Raw genomic sequence first — 19,844 nt, forward strand, 5'->3', positions numbered from 1 at the left:
CAAGTCTTTGTCCCCTATTGAGAATTGAAATTACATTATCCTCATTAAAGGTCAAGTCTGTTTTTTGTTAAGAACTGAAATTCAGAATGACTATTTTTTTATTTGACCAGAAAATTTAGAATGACTTGAAGAACATGCATATTTGGAGTTCCATATGCTAGTATAATTTATGACTATCCATTTTGAATACCCTTTTTGACTTATGGTTAATGTCAGGTTGAAATATTGTGCATGATTTTTGGAGAAAATTCAGATTGAGTAGAATGACTTGCAAGTAAGCTTCCATATCATAGATCACATGCAGCAAACTAATTTAGTGCAATTTCTGCAGACGTGCTCTAGAACAATATATACATCCAGGTTTTAGGTTGGACCCAGAATTTGGAAAATTACCCATTGATCATCAAACTTTTCCACTTGTTACTTAGGTCTCTCCTTCATCTATTGCTTTAAGAAGATTCACACTTGTTATTATCGACCCATTAAAGGAAATACTGTTGCTAACAAATGAAAATGAGATTCACATGCTTGACTGAGGAATTTTTTTTCTTACTTTCTCATGTGAATATACAAATAAGGATCAAGACTTCATAGTAAAATATAGTGATGATGAAGAGAAAAGATAGGATGCTGCTCACACTATAATCAAACATATACATATTGACAGAAACTTTTTCTTTATACAATGATCTGACAGGTACTTGCTAGCTACATGGAAGAACATGAGAGAGAGGGAGTTGGTGGAAGAGGAAGAGAGAGAGAGAGAGAGAGAGAGAGAGATTAATAATATAATGTTGAGTATCAACCAAGATAGTTAACTAACGTGGACAAAGGAACTAAACACAGCCCTCTTTTCTTTAACTCTGTACAATTGTTCTTCCCATGATCAAAATTCGTTTTGCTTTCTTTCTCATTCTGTATCTCTGAATAATTCTCTGAAGCAGTTTCCTTCCCCTATAATAAAATCACCGAGTAGCCATGTTAATTCAACTCTTTTAGGTCAACCTTCAAACAAAAGAACCAGTCTGAAATATAATTTCAATATAATAAGTATCTATTATCAGCATCATCTCAGAATGATAGAGTTTACCAGAGAACTATGGATTTGATCTTCTCTTTTTCTGAGATTCATATCATTCGATTTCATCAAATCACTAACCTATTAAGAATCGAAAAAAATAAACAAAAGAAAAAAGCCAATCAAATTAAGAAGAAGATACAAAAGAAGATACAAAGAAAGAAATAAGTCTTGGTATTTTACCTTGGGACTGTTGACAGGAGAACTAGCAGTATCCTCCAGGGAATCATCCTCGTCACAAATTTCTTTGGTTCTTGTTTTCTTGAAACGTAATTTCTTGGGAAGAATCTTCGGGGAGCTGTCGGCACAGGACGAAGAGCAGGCAAAAAGATGATGGTTATTGTGGGATGTTTTCCATGCAGCGCCGGTTGTTGCAGCATCGGAGATCAAGGAAGAGCTACGACTAAAACTAGAACAGTAACTATTTTGCTGATCATCGTTTGAGAAATCTTCAAAGTAAGCAGTCCAGCCACTCTCTTCCTCACCTGTTGTTCCTTTGGAAGCAACAGATTTGTGTAAAGATGAATTCAGAGAGTAATCCTCCATCAATCTAACAAGAAAGAAAACCAAAATTCTATCACCTAAAGAGAAAAGAGAGACTAGATTTCCTTTTAGCAGAAAGAAGTCGAGAGGGTCATAATAATGAGGGATTTATAACAGGGAAAAAAAAGAAGGAAAAGATTATAAAATAATACAGAAAAGGGAACCCATAATGTAGAATCTTGGTGTGGCCAAGTGGGCCAAGGGGAGTTGAGGAAGTTAAAAGCAGCAGTTGCAACAGAAAACCAAGGCCTGAGAAAGAGAGAGAGAGAGAGAGGACGTGCCAAAGGAAAAACAAAAAGATGAAAGAGGAAAGGGGGGTTGACCTTTGTGGTTCACATTGGCACTCAAACATTGGCAGCCATTGTCTTTGTTAGGACTTACCTTTCAACCAAAAACAATTAATGAGTCAATTGAAATGAAATCCCATAAAGAAACAGACTCAATATGAACAAATTCAATGTTAGGTTCATTAGGCATAATAATACTTTCAAGTTGGCTTTTAACATCAGCGAAAAAGAATTGAAGAAAGCGCCACGTTAAGGGTTAGTGGATATCCTTGCTTTTTATCTTCCCTTTCATTAGATCATTAGGCAACTCTACCCCATGATAATCTGCATAATCCCTGCTACTCTGTTGCTGCAGAATGTTCCACCCAGCTTTTCCAACTTATTTTGTGGGTCCTGCAAACATTTTGGTCTAAGATAAATGGTAATAAATCATGGATTGCACCACACCCGTCCAATTTACAGTTACATCCAAGAGAGCAAATCCATTAAAAGAAAAATTACAAGTAATTAATGCTATTTTCTTGGAAATTTTCATTATTTGATTATTTTTCACAAATGATACGGGATAATAAATAATTTGTGAATAATCAAATAATCTAATTATTAGATATTTTACTACATATTTCGGAGAACTTATTAAGTCTGGAAAAGGTAATTTCTCTGCAAATTTAGTAAAGTAACCTACAAAAGCCTAGATGGGAACCTACTTAAGTTGCAAGTACAGCAAATGGAAGCCTCTAATTAAGATTCATCATCCATTTTTATTGCTTCTCCCCATTGATAATCCCTGGTCTAAAGCCTAGTGACATTAAAGTTCCTCTTTCAGGCTTATATCTGGGTGTACAACAACAAAAAATCTGTGTTTTGTTTTGTTTTACTTGTTATTCCCTTTGATCTAACGAAGTCTGCCATTCCCAAGGTTAACTGTGACAATTATGAGTATTCGAATTATAAAAGAAGATTAAAATCTAAAAGCATTTAGTTGAAAAAGTTTCCTCTACACCCTATGTGTGTAGACTTGCCACAGAAATGGTGAGCATAGAAAGAGTATCTCCTGCTCTTATGGAGTGCAGATGCACGTTTAGCTAGGGCCACCCAGTGGCTCATATCTCCAGGTTCCTCCATTGGTCAGTTAAGAAAACCAACAAGAAGCTGTAATTAATTATTTGGACTGAAAATTTTCAAGTTTTCCCTTTCATATATATGCTGTCAATCGTACAACCCTGCAGGGCCTGCACAAGTAAGATTCTCTCTTTGAACCGAGAGGTAAAGGAAACACACTCATAACCCATACAATCAAGATAGATTCGTACAAACCCCAAATGAAAAAATCATGCTAAGAGAAAATAAGCATAATCCACAACTAATCCCATAAGAACCTAATCTTGATTTAAAAGAGTTTAAGAACACTTCCATGGGGGATTATACTCGTCAACACAAGCATTCGCTTTTGTCTTTTTAGTTAATTAAGAGGAGAGTAAACATACTAAAAAGGGTAATTTTATTATAATATAAGGTTTCATTAATAAAAAATAAACCTAATATAATAAGGTTCATTAGTATTTCCATGGTGGATTATACACTCATCAATATAAGGTTAATTAACATTTTTCATATGAGTAATTGAATATATGTTGAAATCAAACAAATCTTAACACTATTATCAATATATATGAGAACTCATGACTCTCTTTAGAAGTTGGAATAGAGAAGAGGATATGGGATATCTGTAAATGTTGGATGAAGATTAACCTAAGCCTAGTCTTGCTAGAATAGAATACTTGTAATTCATCTTAATTCAACCCTGGATATTAATTTTCCAAGCAATTCTACACTCTGTTAATTTAACCTTCTGTTTCTATTGTTTTTGATGATATATACCTTCTGCAATTGCTTCGGAAGCACGACAATTTTTTCAGAAATATCGACCGTACAACTTACACAGTACCTTCCATAAGTACGTACATCTTCTTTAATTAACCTGAGTGGACAATAATGCCTTCAAAATCCAACGGATATTCTCCTCATTATCCACCTTGGAAGTGTTGAAATGCATCGATCATCGGGCGCTCAGAGGGGGCATCGATTCTTTAGATATGTTATCAGTTCCTTCAACGAAGGAGACAAGCTCTTAATGAAGAACATTCATGAAACTGAAAGAAAAAAATGGTCCCAAGATCTGATCTGAGCATTATCCTGCAAGTACAACTAAAATCAGTACCATCAGTTCATTCATACTCGAGAAGACAGTCAGATCCAGCCATTGATCAGCTAGCTACTAGTCCTCAACTACGATTAGATAATCGTGTCCTAAGCTAGATCCAGTCATAATAATAATAATAACAATGAGATAATCAAACAATCTGCTTTTTCCTGTCCTAAGCTAGTTCACCTGATCCCGTTCTTTTTTTTTTCTTTTTTTGTATTTACCTCTTGTGAAATGGAAAACATAAAATAAAAAAATAATAATGAAAGCTATTTTATTTAACTATTATAAAATAAATAATAAATAATAAAATGAATTTGACATAATGTTAGAAAAAAATTCTTGAATTATTTAAAAAAATTAAATAAATATTTGTTTTATTTTTAGGTTTAATTCAGCTTTTACAATTTTATTTTGAGTCAAATAAATTTTTATAATTAACGGTTGATTAGTTGTCATTAATCAAAATATTACCTTTCATTTTATAAAAGTAAATAATGTTATATGATCATATTAACATGCCACATCATACTACAACAAAATTGAGTTTTAATTACATTTTTTTAGACGATACAGTTTTTTGTATAGTAAAATTTTAAAAAATACAGTTATTTGAATTTTTAACTTTACTTTTTTCACATTTAGTAGCAATATAAAAAAGCGTAACTTTTAGTTAGTGTATGCAAGTTCTATGATTACATTTTATTCATAACGTATTTAAAAATTTATATAATGAAATTATATATTCAAAAATGTTCTAAAAAGTATAAAAAAATTATTATTAAAAATATTTTTAGTAGCACATTTTAAAAATATGCTGTCTTAAGTCAAAATTGTTGTAGAGTGTCATCATCTATAATATATCAGTATGCTACATCAACATCATCTCGCATATAATAATAAATGACAATTTGATTAATAACAATTAATCAATGATTAATTATAACTGTTTATTTGGTTCAAAATAAAATTATAAAAATTTGATTGAACTCAATAAAAGAATAAAAATTTATTTAAAATTTTTGAATATTTTAAAAGTTTTTTTAGATACTATGAGAATTAATTTAATTAATTAATTAATTAAAAGATAATACTATGAGAATTAATTTTAATATGGAATTTGGTTGAAAATGATTTGTTCTTTTAATATTGTCATGTTTCTCTCCTACCAAGTATATAGCATTCGACTGTCTAGCATATACATATATATATATATATAAGCTCCTTGATGTTTTCATGAATATTTAATTCACTTAAATTAAATAAAAAATTTATATTAGAAATTGAAAATATATACAAATAGCATCATGTTGGGTTGTGTCAGTTGGACACTCACACTTGTAGTAAGTACCACAGGTGAGTTGGGCCCAAAATCAGTTCCATGCTCTAGCCTATATACACATATATGGCAAGGACAACTAATTTTGGCCCATGTTTGCTTACACTCAAATCTGGTTGGGCTGAAGTTTTGGGCTTTGATTCAAACCCAAATGTCAATGAAGTTTCGACCAGCTAATCTACTGATACTGGTATTTCTAATCCCTATATGCAAAGAATTCTAGACTCAATGTCTTTGTGTAAAGAGTTGGGGATTGTTTCTTGAATTTATCAATACCAAAAAAAATAAAATTCCCTTTATCTAATCATATAACCCTATTCTTCCAATTTTAAAATTCGAATATATATATATATAAGTCACAATTTTTGAATTTTAATTATTGAAATGTCGTATAAAAAATCTATCATTGAGTCAAATTTTGCGCCCTTAATTTTTTGTTTCTATAGAAATGAAAAGGGGCTAACATGATATACCCCAAGAAAAAGGGACGTACTATTATGTACCAAAGGAAAAGGCATAACCTACATTGAAATAGGAAACAATCAATCTTGAAATGTTTCCATCCTATATTTGTTCCCATTTCCAATTTCTTTAACAAAAAAAAAAAAGCCTGTTGTCTTTATTTTCAGAGAAGGCATTAAAATGCATTTAAGAAAAGAAAAAAATAGGAATTGCCTAGTCGTTTTAGTGAACTTAAAAACATTTAATGTGAAGGAAAATTGCCAAGACTCGTTTTCTTCATTAAAAGCTCAAGTGTTGTTTTGCTTGGGTATAAAAATACTATTGTCTGCCTCCCACCAACGGGAATCGAAGGAACCCAGATATAAATTTTGTAATTAATCATCCACGAAAGACAACCCATCTATCATGAAATTGCATTTAAAGAAGTCTCTTCACATATTAAAGTTTCTAACGATTCAATATTCACCTGACAATTGTTAAGACCCACTTCATCAGAAAATTAATTTAATCCCATTTTATTCCTTCATTTTAATGGCACTGCTCCTTAAATATATTTAGGGCTGGTTAATGTATCTTATCCTCTCCTCAAACCAAATATTATATATGTTTCTCAATCTTTTTCTATGTAACAACTATAGTTCTTTTATCTTGCTATGGAAGCTTCTAATTCCAGACAATAACCATTTCAAGATTATATATATATAATCTATCCAAGATTTCAAGATTTCAGTAAATGTATACATTTCTATCCAATCAGATTCACTAACTAAACCTGTTTCATAACAAGCAGTCGAAAAAAACAATGTTGTTGAGAGGCATATAATCAAGTTTTATTAACTTAACTGGGATTGATAGACTTATAAGAACTGATCGCTGTTGCCCTCCTTGGTTGATGGTCAGAGATCCATCGAGGCGAAAATTCATGGTGCCAAAACGTTTTCCATGTCAGGGTCTTGTTGATATTCTTCCCTAATTGTTAACACTTTATATATATATATATATATATATATATATAGAGAGAGAGAGAGAGTCAAACTAGGCCTCTGCCCCATAGGGTTTAGAAGTTTCCTTTTTTACAGGAGAGGTTGAGTGGAGGTCACAATTTTACATTAAATTTGATATCTATTAGTTTACGATTATAAACTCGATATGACATTTGTGTAATTTTACCATCCGTTAGTATATAATACTTCATATATCACGAGATCATCAGCGTATGATATAGATACCCTTTTTCTTATTCATGATTCATTTTTGTAAATAAAAATATAGACATATAATGATAAATGAAAAATAGAGACAATGATAACATGCATAAATATTTCGAACCATTAATTAAGATTATTATATATTTTTTACATTTTCCTAAAATTATATACAATTAATGATGCATAACTACATGTATTTTTTAACCAATTTAAGAAAAAATAAAAAAATTGATCACTGAGACGTTTTCAATGGAGATGGAAGGTGTAGGTATTAGTTGATATATAGGACTTGCTTTCATTGCCTAGACCGCAACAACGAACAAACACAGACCAAAAAGAATTCCAAAACACCGAATCAATATATATAGTTTGACAAGTCCAAAGAGATTGTAATGCATTTTCCTTTTTCTTCCTTAATAATTCTCTCATCTCAATCAACTTCTATAGGAAGCAAACAAAGAAATAAATTAGGTTTGACTTGTTAATGGTTTCAGGTGGCTACAATTAAATGGGAACCCTGTTGGGTGACTGTTTGAATTGGGATAAAAGAGGAAGAAGAAACAAAGTTAAAACTTAGTCAATCACGCCGGTGGACTGCTATTGGCTTGAAACCAAAAACCATCTTATCTTAGGGTTTTGCCTAGTTTTCATATTTTGACCTCAAAACATTCAAAATTTCATCTGGCTTTTGTCAAGTTATGGTTGAGGCTTTCGTCTGGGTCAATACTACTTGGGGGGAGTTGAGAGAGCCAACTTGCAATTGCCCTCAGTATCCTTCCTCGATGGTCATGACAGCAACAACTTGACGCCATGATGGGTCCTGCTCCGACACCACCTGCCCCACACTTGACCCTAGTTTTTTTTTTACTTCTAAATTATTTTCCCAGCACCTCTTCACTCTTCACAGACCATGTTATATGTAGAGCAAACAAAATAATTAATTATATTTATACCCTTTTTTTTTCCTATGAAATGGGTTTTTATTTTTACTTTCCTTTATCCATTTTAATTGCTCTCCAAATTTTTTATTTTGTTTATCCATTTTAATGAATTTAAAAACTCAATTCTTTTATTTAAATATTAAAATTTGACCTGACAAGTCTTGTCAGTTGCAGCCCATCACTCATACAAGCCACCAGTGCTACGGCTCGTCCAAAGTCAAATCCTATAACAGCTCTCCCGTGATGGCTCCATATGGAAAAGCTAGCCACTTCTTTTAACTTACAACACTCCTTGCCAAAGCGCCCATGTGGCACTGTCTTGAATTTTTATTGGGGCTTCCTTTTATATAGATTTATAGATACATGTATTAATTATTTAACCAAATGCTGGAGTTTTTTTTTTAAACTTTTGTCTTTACTTCAAGCTTTTTTATTTTTATAATTAGGGGAAGGGGTATTCGTACTTTGCTCTTTACATAAGGGATCATGGATGCACCAACTAATGAGCCAAATGCTCTGGTGCAAAGTTCTTATTTCAAGTTGAGTGTTGAATATTTTAAACACTGAATTTGCATAATAAATCAAATGTGTTGGCAATTTAAATCATTGAGAAAGTTAATTTTTAGCAAATAATTTTTTTAAAATATGTTACAATTTGTTTGATAAATTGAAAATTTTAATAATAAAAAATTAGAATAATATTTAAAAAAGTCACAAAACTTAAATAAATTTTAATTATTGTATTACGTTCAATTAAATTTTTATATTTTTATTTTAGGTCAAATAGTCTTTTATAACAACAGTTAACTAACTATTGTTAATCAACACAACGCTTGTCAGTTTATATCATGGGATATTGATATGGCATACTGATATGACATAGTAGATAATGATATAGCATAATATAATGTGGAATAATAAAAAAGTCATGTGATATTTTCACCCTCCATGTCAACGTCACATAATATAAAAAAATGACATGTGACGTTTTTATTAATGACAGTTAGTCAATTATTAGTTATAAGAGCCTATTCGACTCCAAATAAAAATATAAGGACTTGATTGCTAGGGATGTCAATGGGTAGGGTACTCACTAATTTTGAAGTAGTCGAACCCAAACCCGATTAATAATTGAGATACCAAAACCTTACAACAATTTGAATCTTTTTAAAATTTATTACTCTAACTCGAACCCTAATACATACGCACTACTTGATAATTACCCGAATCCATTTAAAAATCCGATTATATAAAAAAATTATTAAAATTTTCTTCATGGCTACCTAAGTATTTGAACTCGAATCCGTACCCATATCCATATACAATAATATTTTCCATATAATTCACTAATAATTAAATTTATAAAAGCACACAAACAATAAAATTTAAATTTAAATAATCAAAAACAAACATCTCAAATATCAACTTAAATAACTACAAACAAATATCTAAACAACAACTTAAACAATATTGCAAGTTTAATTAATTATAGGGATTTGTCTTTAATTACATGAAATTAAAAAAAAAATAGCTAGGTTCTAAAACTATTCTAATTTCACAACTTCTCTTCAAGTATATATATATAAATTATAAGTTTATATAAACAAAAGTATATATATTATAATTAATACTTTTATAAGTTATAATTTTTGTAACGTTACACAGGAGTAATTGGTGAAATAGGAAGGTTTGGGGCCAAATGAGATCACTTGGGAGAAGGAAGCCGACCTCTGTGCCTTCCAGCAGAAGATTGAATAGTTTCAAGCCAACCAATCAATGAGGACGTCGATAGATTGAGTGGGGGAGGATGTCATGAGCCAACCTTATACTAGATTATGATAGGGTAAAGTTGTTTATGAGATTAAGTTTTTTTAACCTGTAAGGGAAATGTCCCTCTTTCAAACAATGTAATGTCTTGTGGTGACACCTCAACAAATACTTGTTAAGTCTTTAAGGGGAAAGACTCTTTAAGAAAGGAATGTCCTCATTTCGAGTATTGTAATGGCTACTGGTAGAATACTTATAAAATCTCATAAACTCTTTATAGGGGGAGAGCAATTGGTTGATTGTTGGGCTACCTCACAAGTAAAGGTATGTTTGTAACGAACCATCTAAGGTTACCCTTATGGCTCGACGATGGCTTGTCTCGGTCCCTTTGTAATTAAATTCATATTAATAAAATATTTTTCCTTATTATGACTAAGTAATTGCATATATGGCATTCAGTATGCCTTTTGATTTTGATGCGAGTTCTCTTAGTTTGATTTGTTATTATTATTATTGTTGGAATAGATATAACCGAGTATTGACTAACTTACGTGGAAGCGTCCACTCAAGTGCCGCAAGGACTATCACATACTTAGGCAAAGTAGTGTAGTCCATGACACACATCATCGAGATAATGCCTTTAGCGGGTGAGTCATAAAATCCCACATTGAAGAGAAACTCTCAACGGGGAGTAAGGGTGGATGTCAGGGTCCTAGAAAGAGAAGCCATGAATCTCACATTAGCTATGTATTAGAGTAATACTGAGAATATAAAGATTCACACCACTTTTAACCTAAAAGGCACTTTTTGTGGGACAAAACTGTGAGGCCAGCGAGCCAAAGCGAACAATACCTCACAGAGGTTGATGTGGATCGTGACAATTGGTATTAGAGCGGACTCTGAGTACTAGCAATGTATCATTGAGGATAGTGGACCTTTATTGAAGTGGGGGAGGATGTCATGGTCCTCGTGTGGACATGAATCCCACTTCGTCAAGATAATGCTCTCAGCGGGTGAGTCACAAAGTCCTACATCGAAGAGAAACTCCCAGTGAGAAGTAATGGTGGATGTCATGGTTCTAGAGAGGGGAGCCATGAATTCCACATTAACTATGTACTAGAGTGATATTAAAAATATAAAGGTTCACACCACCTTTAACCTGTGAGGCACCTTTTGTGGGACAAAACTTTAAAGCTAGCAGGACAAAGTGGATAATACCTTACAAAGGTTGGTGTGGATTATGACAATGTGAGATTCACGTCCCACGAGGACCGTGACATCATGGTATTATTTCTTATTTATTTGCAGACAATTTAGGCATATCATGGTCTAAGATGATCTAATATTTTTTTATCCTTTCCCTTATATAAAAAATATATATATATACTAAAAGTATATATATAACAGTAATTATATTCTTTATAAATTAACATAATATATAGAGTATATATATTAAAAGATATTATAATTTAATTAATAATTATAGTTTCATGAATTAATTTAATTAACAATATGTGTTTGTCTTTAATTATATGAAATTAAAAAAAAATCGGATTTGAGTATTAAATACTCAAAGTGTGGTACCCAAATCCAATACGGGTAGTGAAATTACTATCTGTGTGAGACCTTGACCTCTATAGACTCTTAGCTAGAAGTAGATGCGATATCACTGGTCAGAGGTAATTTCGTCATTTCCTTAGTGAGCCTTTAAAGGTAAGTTTTTAAACAATATTATGACCTAAGTAGGCCTAAGGCATAAATGAATGATTAAATACGGGTAAAATGGAGAAGGAAATAAAAATAATGATGATTCTCGAGGTAGGGGCAAAATGGTCATTTTTCATCTCGAGTCAAAATTTTTAAGTTTCGTGGACTTGAGTACTTCTACACTATTATGGACCTTGTCTTGGTATTAAAAGAGTAAATTGATTGCACCAAGGATTGAAGGAAAACAAGTTAACTTGCTAAGGGCATTTTTGTAAATCTAAGTGGAATGGATAAGCTTGAGCTATAAGTATCTTTTTCTTCCAACAGCTTCTTCATTCTCTAGCAGTTTCTTCTCCTTCTTCTTCCTTTCATCTCACGTTGCTTTCATCCTCCATAGAAGCTTGATATGAAGCCTCCATAACTCTCTCTCTCTCTAACTCCAATTTTCATGCTTTTGTCCACCATTTCATAGAACCTTTGTGCTCTTTCACTCTCTCACTTTAAAACCCTTAGAAAATCCTACTTCCATACTTTCTCTCACTAGCTAGGTGTTTAGAGAGAGAAAGAGAAAACTCCCATAATAGCTTGAAAAATTTTTGAAAAGAATTTCAAAGTTACAAAGCTATCAATGTGTGTAGTAAATTGGAGTTGAGTTTTAAGTGTTGAGAATGTCTAGTAATCAGATTTGTGAGAGTTTATTTGTTGGGATTGTTATTCATTTAAGTGTGATTAGAGTATTGCAAACAATAGCCATTTAATGGTAGTTGGAAACTAGTTAAGAATGACTAGTAGAACCCAATTTAGAAAATAGCTTTGGAATAATATTAATGCCAAGTTGGCTTAATGGTGATGTTGTTGTGCATGATAGGTCCCAACGAAGTCTCACAGCCTCAATTGGACCATTAGGGAAGTTAGAGTCGGCTAAAGGCTCAACAAAATACCGGTGAGTGAATTTGCATCTCAAAACCGTTTTGAGAATGTGAATCTATTTGCACAAAACATTGATTGATTTTATCCAACTTTTCTTAAAAACGTGTGCCTTGGGAATAAGCCATTGATAAAATATTTTGAGGTTGTGAAAATGTGAAATGTGTAAAAAGGACGGACCTATGTGCTTCTATACTATGTTGATATATATATATATGTATATGAATAATATTGTGTAATGATATTGACTCGACAATATGAGAGTGGGAGTGCGTATAAGCTGATATTGACTCGACTATGTGCGAGTGGGAGTCCGCATAAGCCAATGCTAACCTGGCTATGTGCTAGTAGGAGTACGCATAAACCGATGTTGATCCAGCCATGTGCTAACGGGGAGTGCATATGAGCTGATGACGATGGGAGGGTGTGCATGGATATATATATATATATATATATATATATATATATATATATATATATATATGTGTGTGTGTGTGTGTGTGTATTATAGAAAGTTCATGAGTATGGTATATGGTTTTGCACATGTGAGTCTTGTATGTTGAACTTTGGAAATTTTTATGCGTTTCATGTTAATTTTTGTCATTTTAGTAGGATGGCTTTTTCTTGAAAGAAAGAAAACTTTTTTTCATGCTGTTCTGTTTCTCCTTACAGCGAGAAACTCTCAGGTTTGGAGGGGTAATGCTGGCCGGAATCTCGCTGCAGTGAGAATGTATTCTCGCTGCAACGAGAAACTTTCTGTTTTATGACAGAAATTTCATTGCAACAAGCATAAATTCTCGCTGCAGTGAAAAACTTTTTGTTTTGTTCCTTATTTTGTTTGGTTGTTGTCCTATTTTCCACTTCTTTGTTAATATAATTGAGCATGGACTTCTAACATTAAGGAATGAATTAGTTAAGTTTGAAATGAGGAGGTTTGGTGAGAAACGCTCGGCCAGTTAAGAAACCCTCGTTCGGTTAATAACTTGAATCCAAATTTTGCTGCAGCGAGGACCCATCGTTTACTTGACTTAATTTGCATAAAGGCTATTAAGGTTTTCATTCTTCAAATCATTTGTTGAGTATGGACCTTTTTTGTCACGACCCGGAACTCCCATCGAGCCCGTGACAACAGTCGCGACGTCTCGATCGACATTCATTACCCGGAATGTCAACCGAAACCCCGCAAGGCTTTAATATCAGCTTCTCATTTCCCCTGTGGGTAACTGTTTCCAAATACCACATTCTAAAAGATTTTAAACTGTTTCCAACTTAAACAAATAAAATAATAATTTCCATCTCACAGGGGTATTTTGGTCATTTATCCAAAAAATCTCAAAATCATCTAAAAATATAGTATGTAAGTGGAAAACACATATTTCATAATCAAAAATAATTTGGATGTCTAAAACATTCGTTTAAAATGGAATTATGACTGTTATAATAAAATAAAAATATTAAATAAAATATTCAATTTTCACATAAAACGATATTTTAAGAATAGTGCATAAATAATTTTTATAGTGTAAAAACAAAATAAATTCTTACATACCATAATACAGATAACCAAAGTATAGAATTTAATTTACAATGACACGTGGGCCCACGAATGACCAAAAGTATCAAAAGAAATGAACCTACAGTCTTTGGATGTGGCAAGTTCAACTGTAATCCTCACCGATATCAGTATCTACAATCTATTCTGAGCCTGAAATGGGTGGAAATGAGGGTGGTGAGATTAAAAAATCCCAGTAAGTAAACAAACATCACTCAAAATATCTAAAGTCGAGTAAAATGAGACTATTAAAATATTTAATCAAACTGTAATAAATCATCTTTAAACTTATTTCAACCAAATGAAATCAATTTATTTAAAGTAAGTAATCAGTATGGCTTATAAATTTCTTAAAAAGCTTGGCTCATGCCAAAAATTATTATCATACTCAGTTATCTGGGATACCTTAGCCGAGGGCTATCCCAACTGAGTCCGCCAAGGCTATTAGAAAGTCATGTTTTTATTTTGAAAACATAGCAGTTCCTTGGCGTTGGCCGAGTTCCCCTTCACGTGGTGGTTTGGCGTGAAGTGAACTCTAAAAGTTATACCTCGGGAGTTACCTTACTCGCCTCTCCAACCGAGGTAAAAATATAACAGGATTCTGTGCCCCTCTAATAGGCTAGTCCACAGAACCCAACTCACTGCAGCAAGTCAAACCCACCATACAATAAAATTTTGACAGCATGACAGGGCTAATATATTACTACCCAGCCTGCAAGGGTAAAATAAAGCAATTCATACAATTCATAAAAAACACAGCCCAGCCAGTCATGCCAATACAATAACATAAACCATTAATTCAATTTTAAATTTACAACATATCAATGGTCTCCAATTACTCTATTTTCAAAATCGTTATTTCGTTTCAAGACAATTTATAAAATATTTTCATTTAAACTCATTTTGTTTACAAAACATAAAAATTTACCATTTGAACTCATTTTCATAAAATTCACAAAAACCGAATAAAAACATACTTTAGATAATTAAAATGATGGTAAGGTTACTCACTGTGTCTAGAGTGGAGATTTTCGAAATACTCAGACTACTGGTCCTCGGGTGTAATTCCCTTGCCTTTATCGAAGGACTCACCACCTTGACACAGTACAAAATCGAGAAATTCACCACATTGGTACTAAATTGAAATTAAACTAATTTAGACTATTAATGCTGGATATGGAATGCAAAAATGTCTAAATTTTTGCCTAAATGCGGTGTTAGCCTATTTCGATCTTTTACCCGATAAATCGATATATGCGTCCGTTTAAACTCCAAATTAATTTTTTTCAGTTTCTATACCTCAATTGCACCCAAATTGACTTAATGTCCTTAAGTGTGGTGCAAATTATCAGTCTCGATAGTAAATTACGAAAACACCCCTAGTGGGTAAAAATTTATATTTTTGCTCCAAAAATTCCCATTATTTTTCTAGGCTCATAATTCATCATTATTCATCATAATTCCTCAAATAAACATCAAGATCAGCAGCTAATATTCCCCTAGAAAATTCAGCATAATGGGTTTCAATGGGAGAAAATTATATCTCTAGCTTATTTTTGCTATATTTCAATATAACTTAACTAAAATCACTTAATTCAATTAAAATCAACCAAAAAGCAAGCTCAAAACTCATCCATGGAGGTTTGGCCAGCATGGGTGTCCATACCCACTTTCTAATTTTGCATGGAAATGAGAAAAAAATGCATGGGTAGTGAAAATCACAAGGAAAATCAATGAAATTTACCTTTTCAATGCTTGATTTCTTGATTTCTCTTGATTTTCTCCAAATTTTCAGGTAGGGTTCTTATTTGTTTTTTTCCCCCTTTTCTCCCCTGGTTTGGACAGCTGAAGAAGATGAGAATTCTGGAATTTTTACCCTTTTAAAGGCTAAAATAATATAATATTATTTTATTTATTTTTTAATGTTTTATTAATTCCTTAAATTCTAGCCATCCATTTGTTTCCAAATTTTCACCATACACTTATCCCACATATCCATAGTTTAGATAAAATTCTCAGACTTATCCAAAGTCTTGGTGGAGTAATTTTTGAAATTTACACTTTTACCCCCGTAAAAGTTAAAAATTACATTTTTGCCCCAAAAACTGAAAAATTGCCCATAGATATATTTTTCATCCCTTATACTCATAACATTCTCCAATTTGTCAAATTTGATCTAAATTCTCTCAAAATCTCAAATTTTATCTGCGAGTGGCAAAATTACGATTTCGCCCCTACACTCTAAAAATCACCGAAATTAAACTTTTTCACTGTCAAACCCTCAAATTATACTCCAATACTCAAATCATACTCCAATAAGTCAAATGGGGCCAAAAAAATTTTTTTCTAAAAATTCCCATTGTGTCCTTGGGTGACAAATGACCATTTTGCCCCTGGACAGTAAAAATTTCGGTTTGACTCCAAATTGATCCTCAAACTCCAAATCACCATATTAAACCATTCTGAGACTTTAATATTATTAATTTCATTTTAAATTCTCTATTTGATCTAGTTCGAGGCTTAAATTAACTTAATTGTACCATTTGGTACATTGTCGTCTTTTAACGATTTTTCTTTCGGGGCTTTCCAAGTATGCAAGCATATTGTCAATTTTATGAATGACATGGAAAGTATTTTATAAGGTCAGACTTGACATTTTTTATCAAGTGATTTACTCATTTGGGGTTTACATGAGGGGTTTTGATAAGAGCTAAACTAAATTGTATTATTTTAAAGATAAATGCATCATGATTTCTTTAAATTTTCCTTGTTGTGACTTATTCCCTTCTTTGTTCACTCACTGGGTTTATACTCACCGTTTTCAACTTCATGTTTTCAGATCAAGAGGCAGCTGATAACTAGGTCGAGGTGTCTTCGTAGATTCGACTCTTGGTAGGTGTTTCGGCATTCAGTAGCTATACTTTCATCCGAGTCTCTCCGTTGGAAGTCAAGTACTTTTTTGTTGTATATAGACAAACCCTATGTAAATTATTAAGACGTATGTTTAAACAATACATGTATCTTTGATTGGTAATGCCACTACGAGTTGGCAATGCTTAGTATTATTTTGATTCGAAGTTATGAAATGTGATTTAGCAACTTTGATGGAATGATAAACAGGTCATATTAATAGGCTTGCTTGGACTTAATGGACTACGTCCATTGGGCCTATGCGCCGGTCATGGCCCAGAATTTAGGTCGTGACAATCTGAACCCTATTCGAACCCGATTATAGGATACTCTAACCTTATATAACTGGATCGGATATCCACCGGATCGGGTACCCATGAGCATCTTGTAACAAGGTACCTATGATCATCGTTATTGATTGCACGTAATAGAAAAATAATGAGTTATTTGTATTTTTTAAAATAATTTAAGAGTTTTTTGAAACATTATGCCTTAAGCATTGAAATTATAATGATGAGTTATATATGTACTTGAATTTATGCGGTAAAAGCTGTTTAATAAATTATATTGAAGATTAAATATTTTGATAAACTTTTTCTCAAAAGAGGGGATGTTTTAATAGAAAATCATCCCATCTAGATATAGCATAGAAGGCAATTATATAAAAGATTTTAATTTTTGCATTGTAGTAATGCAGTCTTATTGGTTGAATATATATAAAAGATTATAGGTGGAAATAGAATTTGGACCTTATTGATGCAATCAATTAATTGAAAACAAAATTGAAATTAAATTGACTCATAGCTATGCTGTTAAATAGAGACGGATGTGCTCTACTTGCTGAGTTTTGCTAACAAATAAATTGCCTAGAAGAAGTAGGTAAGGAACATGCTGGAAGGAGTCAATCTATAGGAAAAATAATGTGGAATGTTAATAAAATAAATAAATAAGATTAAGAAGAAAAAAGATAAAAAAAGAAAAAAGAAAAAAGAGGGTCTTCTTTAGATTGGTTGCCAATGTATCACGAGGGTCATAAATTCCTTCCATAAGTGGGTACAAAGAATTAATAAAAGATCTTTGGATCAGAAAGTTATTCCTTAAATATTGGACGCAAGACCCACAAGGAATTAATGATCACAAGAATCTTGCAAAATGAGATTTCTTAGTAAAAAGTTTCACCCAGAAAACCATTCTTAGTAAAATTGTATAATACATAGTACAATTATGTATTTAATTACAGAATTGAATGAAATATATATAGAAAATTAATGCTATTCACAATCTAATTCTAACTAGCTAGCTAACCAATTAATAATATTGTATTTGAACTGTATTGTTGAATTATTAAATTTATACAATTATCTTAATATTGACCATTTATGATGTTATGGTTTTGTCTCTTGCTAGTTGCCTTCTATCTTTGTTCTAACGTTTATAAATAGGTAAAAACAAAAGAAATCTACAGTAATATATTAAATGTGTGTATGTATATATATAGCAAAGTTGGTTGTCTCCACTGTAAATAATTCTCTTCACAAAATTGACGGATAAGAGTAAAATTTTGGGCAAATGTGTAGTTATATCCCTATTTCTAGTTCTTTGATTGATGTTGCTGGCAGGTTTAAAAACTCTGAAAGGCGCCACCCAGTTTTACTATTTTCTTGTTCCTCCTCACATTTGCTCTATAAATACTAAAAATATTTTCCGTTACAAATCTTTTTTCGCTTTGAATAACAGCATCAAGTGTTTTGCTCGTTAACCTCCATAGCCAGCATCATGAAAAGAATAGATGGATCTTTTTATTCATTTTCAATAAGATGGAGTCCGTTATGTGAATTTTCTTTTAGGCATAATACTTAAAAAGGGTTTCTGAATTGTTCAAAAATTTTAAAATAAAATTTTATTTTTTTGTTATATTCTATCAAGTCTCTGTATTTTTATTATGAATCAAATAAATTTTTATAATTAATGATATACTAATTGTAATTAGTCAAAATATCATTTATCATTCTATGTCTCATAATCCTAATTTGCCATATTAATATGTTCATCGATGATGCCATGGCACGATAACATGATCATATGACATTTTTACCTTCTACGTAAGTACTATGTCAGTATCATGTAATATAAAATGATAAGTCATATTTTGATTTATAATAACTAATCAATCATTAGTTATGAGAACTTATTTGACCTAAAATGAAAATATAATGACTTGATTTAACGTATTAGAAGCATAAATACTTATTAAATATTTGTAAAAAATTCAAAAATATTTTAACAATAATATATAAACAATTAACCATTATTTACGAATATAATCAATCACATTAAATTCATACAAAATAAAGTTTTAACTTTTGACCTAATCGTGGTGAAAAATCCGCAAAATTAAACTGCTATTTACTCAATTATATCCTTTATATGGGGATTGATAGTTCTCAAATATTACTGAAATTGGGCTTACAAATAAATTGGAAATACTTGAAGTTGAGCTCTCTGTAAAAACAGTATAAATAATGGATTCCACAATGAAAATTTCCCATTAATTCTTTTCATGTCTATCGCCAAGAAAAAAAGAAGAGAAAAGAAAAGAAAACTGTCTATCAATTTCACGAGACACCTATTGAATATGATCCCAGTCTAGAATTATTCAACTGGTGTAATGGTGCCCTATACTAAAGCTAAGGAAAGTGATGTCTGTGGCTATAGGCCGGTTTGAGACGTGGCAATGCCATTATTGATAAAGCTTACCAAAACGTATCCTTTGCCAACAAGTATTCAGATATTTGTCAAGTTTCTCCTACCATAAGGCTAAAAGTTAAGAATTATTGTTTTCTTTTATAAAGTATAATATCTTAAAAGGTTTTTTTAATTATTTAAGAAAAATTAAATACATTTTTATTCTTTTATT

General features: G+C 31.7%; 1 protein-coding gene and 1 long non-coding RNA gene across 3 annotated transcripts; both read right to left on the minus strand.

The window, feature by feature from the left end:
• Positions 1-607: 607 nt before the first annotated feature.
• On the minus strand, positions 608-1,937 carry LOC18610082 (vascular-related unknown protein 1). Of its 2 annotated transcripts, XM_018115094.2 has the most exons (3): positions 1,262-1,916; positions 1,091-1,159; positions 608-954 (listed from the first exon to the last, which is right to left on the minus strand). In XM_018115094.2, the coding sequence occupies exons 1-3, from the start codon at positions 1,622-1,624 to the stop codon at positions 802-804; spliced, it is 585 nt and encodes a 194-aa protein (XP_017970583.2). In that variant the 5' UTR covers positions 1,625-1,916; the 3' UTR covers positions 608-801. The 2 variants fall into 2 exon arrangements, with proteins under 2 accessions (XP_017970583.2, XP_088659937.1); XM_088803811.1 differs by lacking the exon at positions 1,091-1,159 and having other exon boundaries at positions 1,262-1,937.
• Positions 1,938-14,029: 12,092 nt separating this feature from the next.
• On the minus strand, positions 14,030-15,858 carry LOC148764353 (uncharacterized). Its single transcript, XR_016024482.1, has 3 exons — positions 15,762-15,858; positions 15,029-15,112; positions 14,030-14,170 (listed from the first exon to the last, which is right to left on the minus strand). It is a non-coding gene; the product is annotated as an uncharacterized LOC148764353 (long non-coding RNA).
• Positions 15,859-19,844: the final 3,986 nt, after the last annotated feature.

The sequence above is a fragment of the Theobroma cacao genome, chromosome 2, assembly GCF_053813885.1.
Source record: "Theobroma cacao isolate CCN51 chromosome 2, ASM5381388v1, whole genome shotgun sequence".
Lineage (NCBI taxonomy): Eukaryota > Viridiplantae > Streptophyta > Magnoliopsida > Malvales > Malvaceae > Theobroma > Theobroma cacao.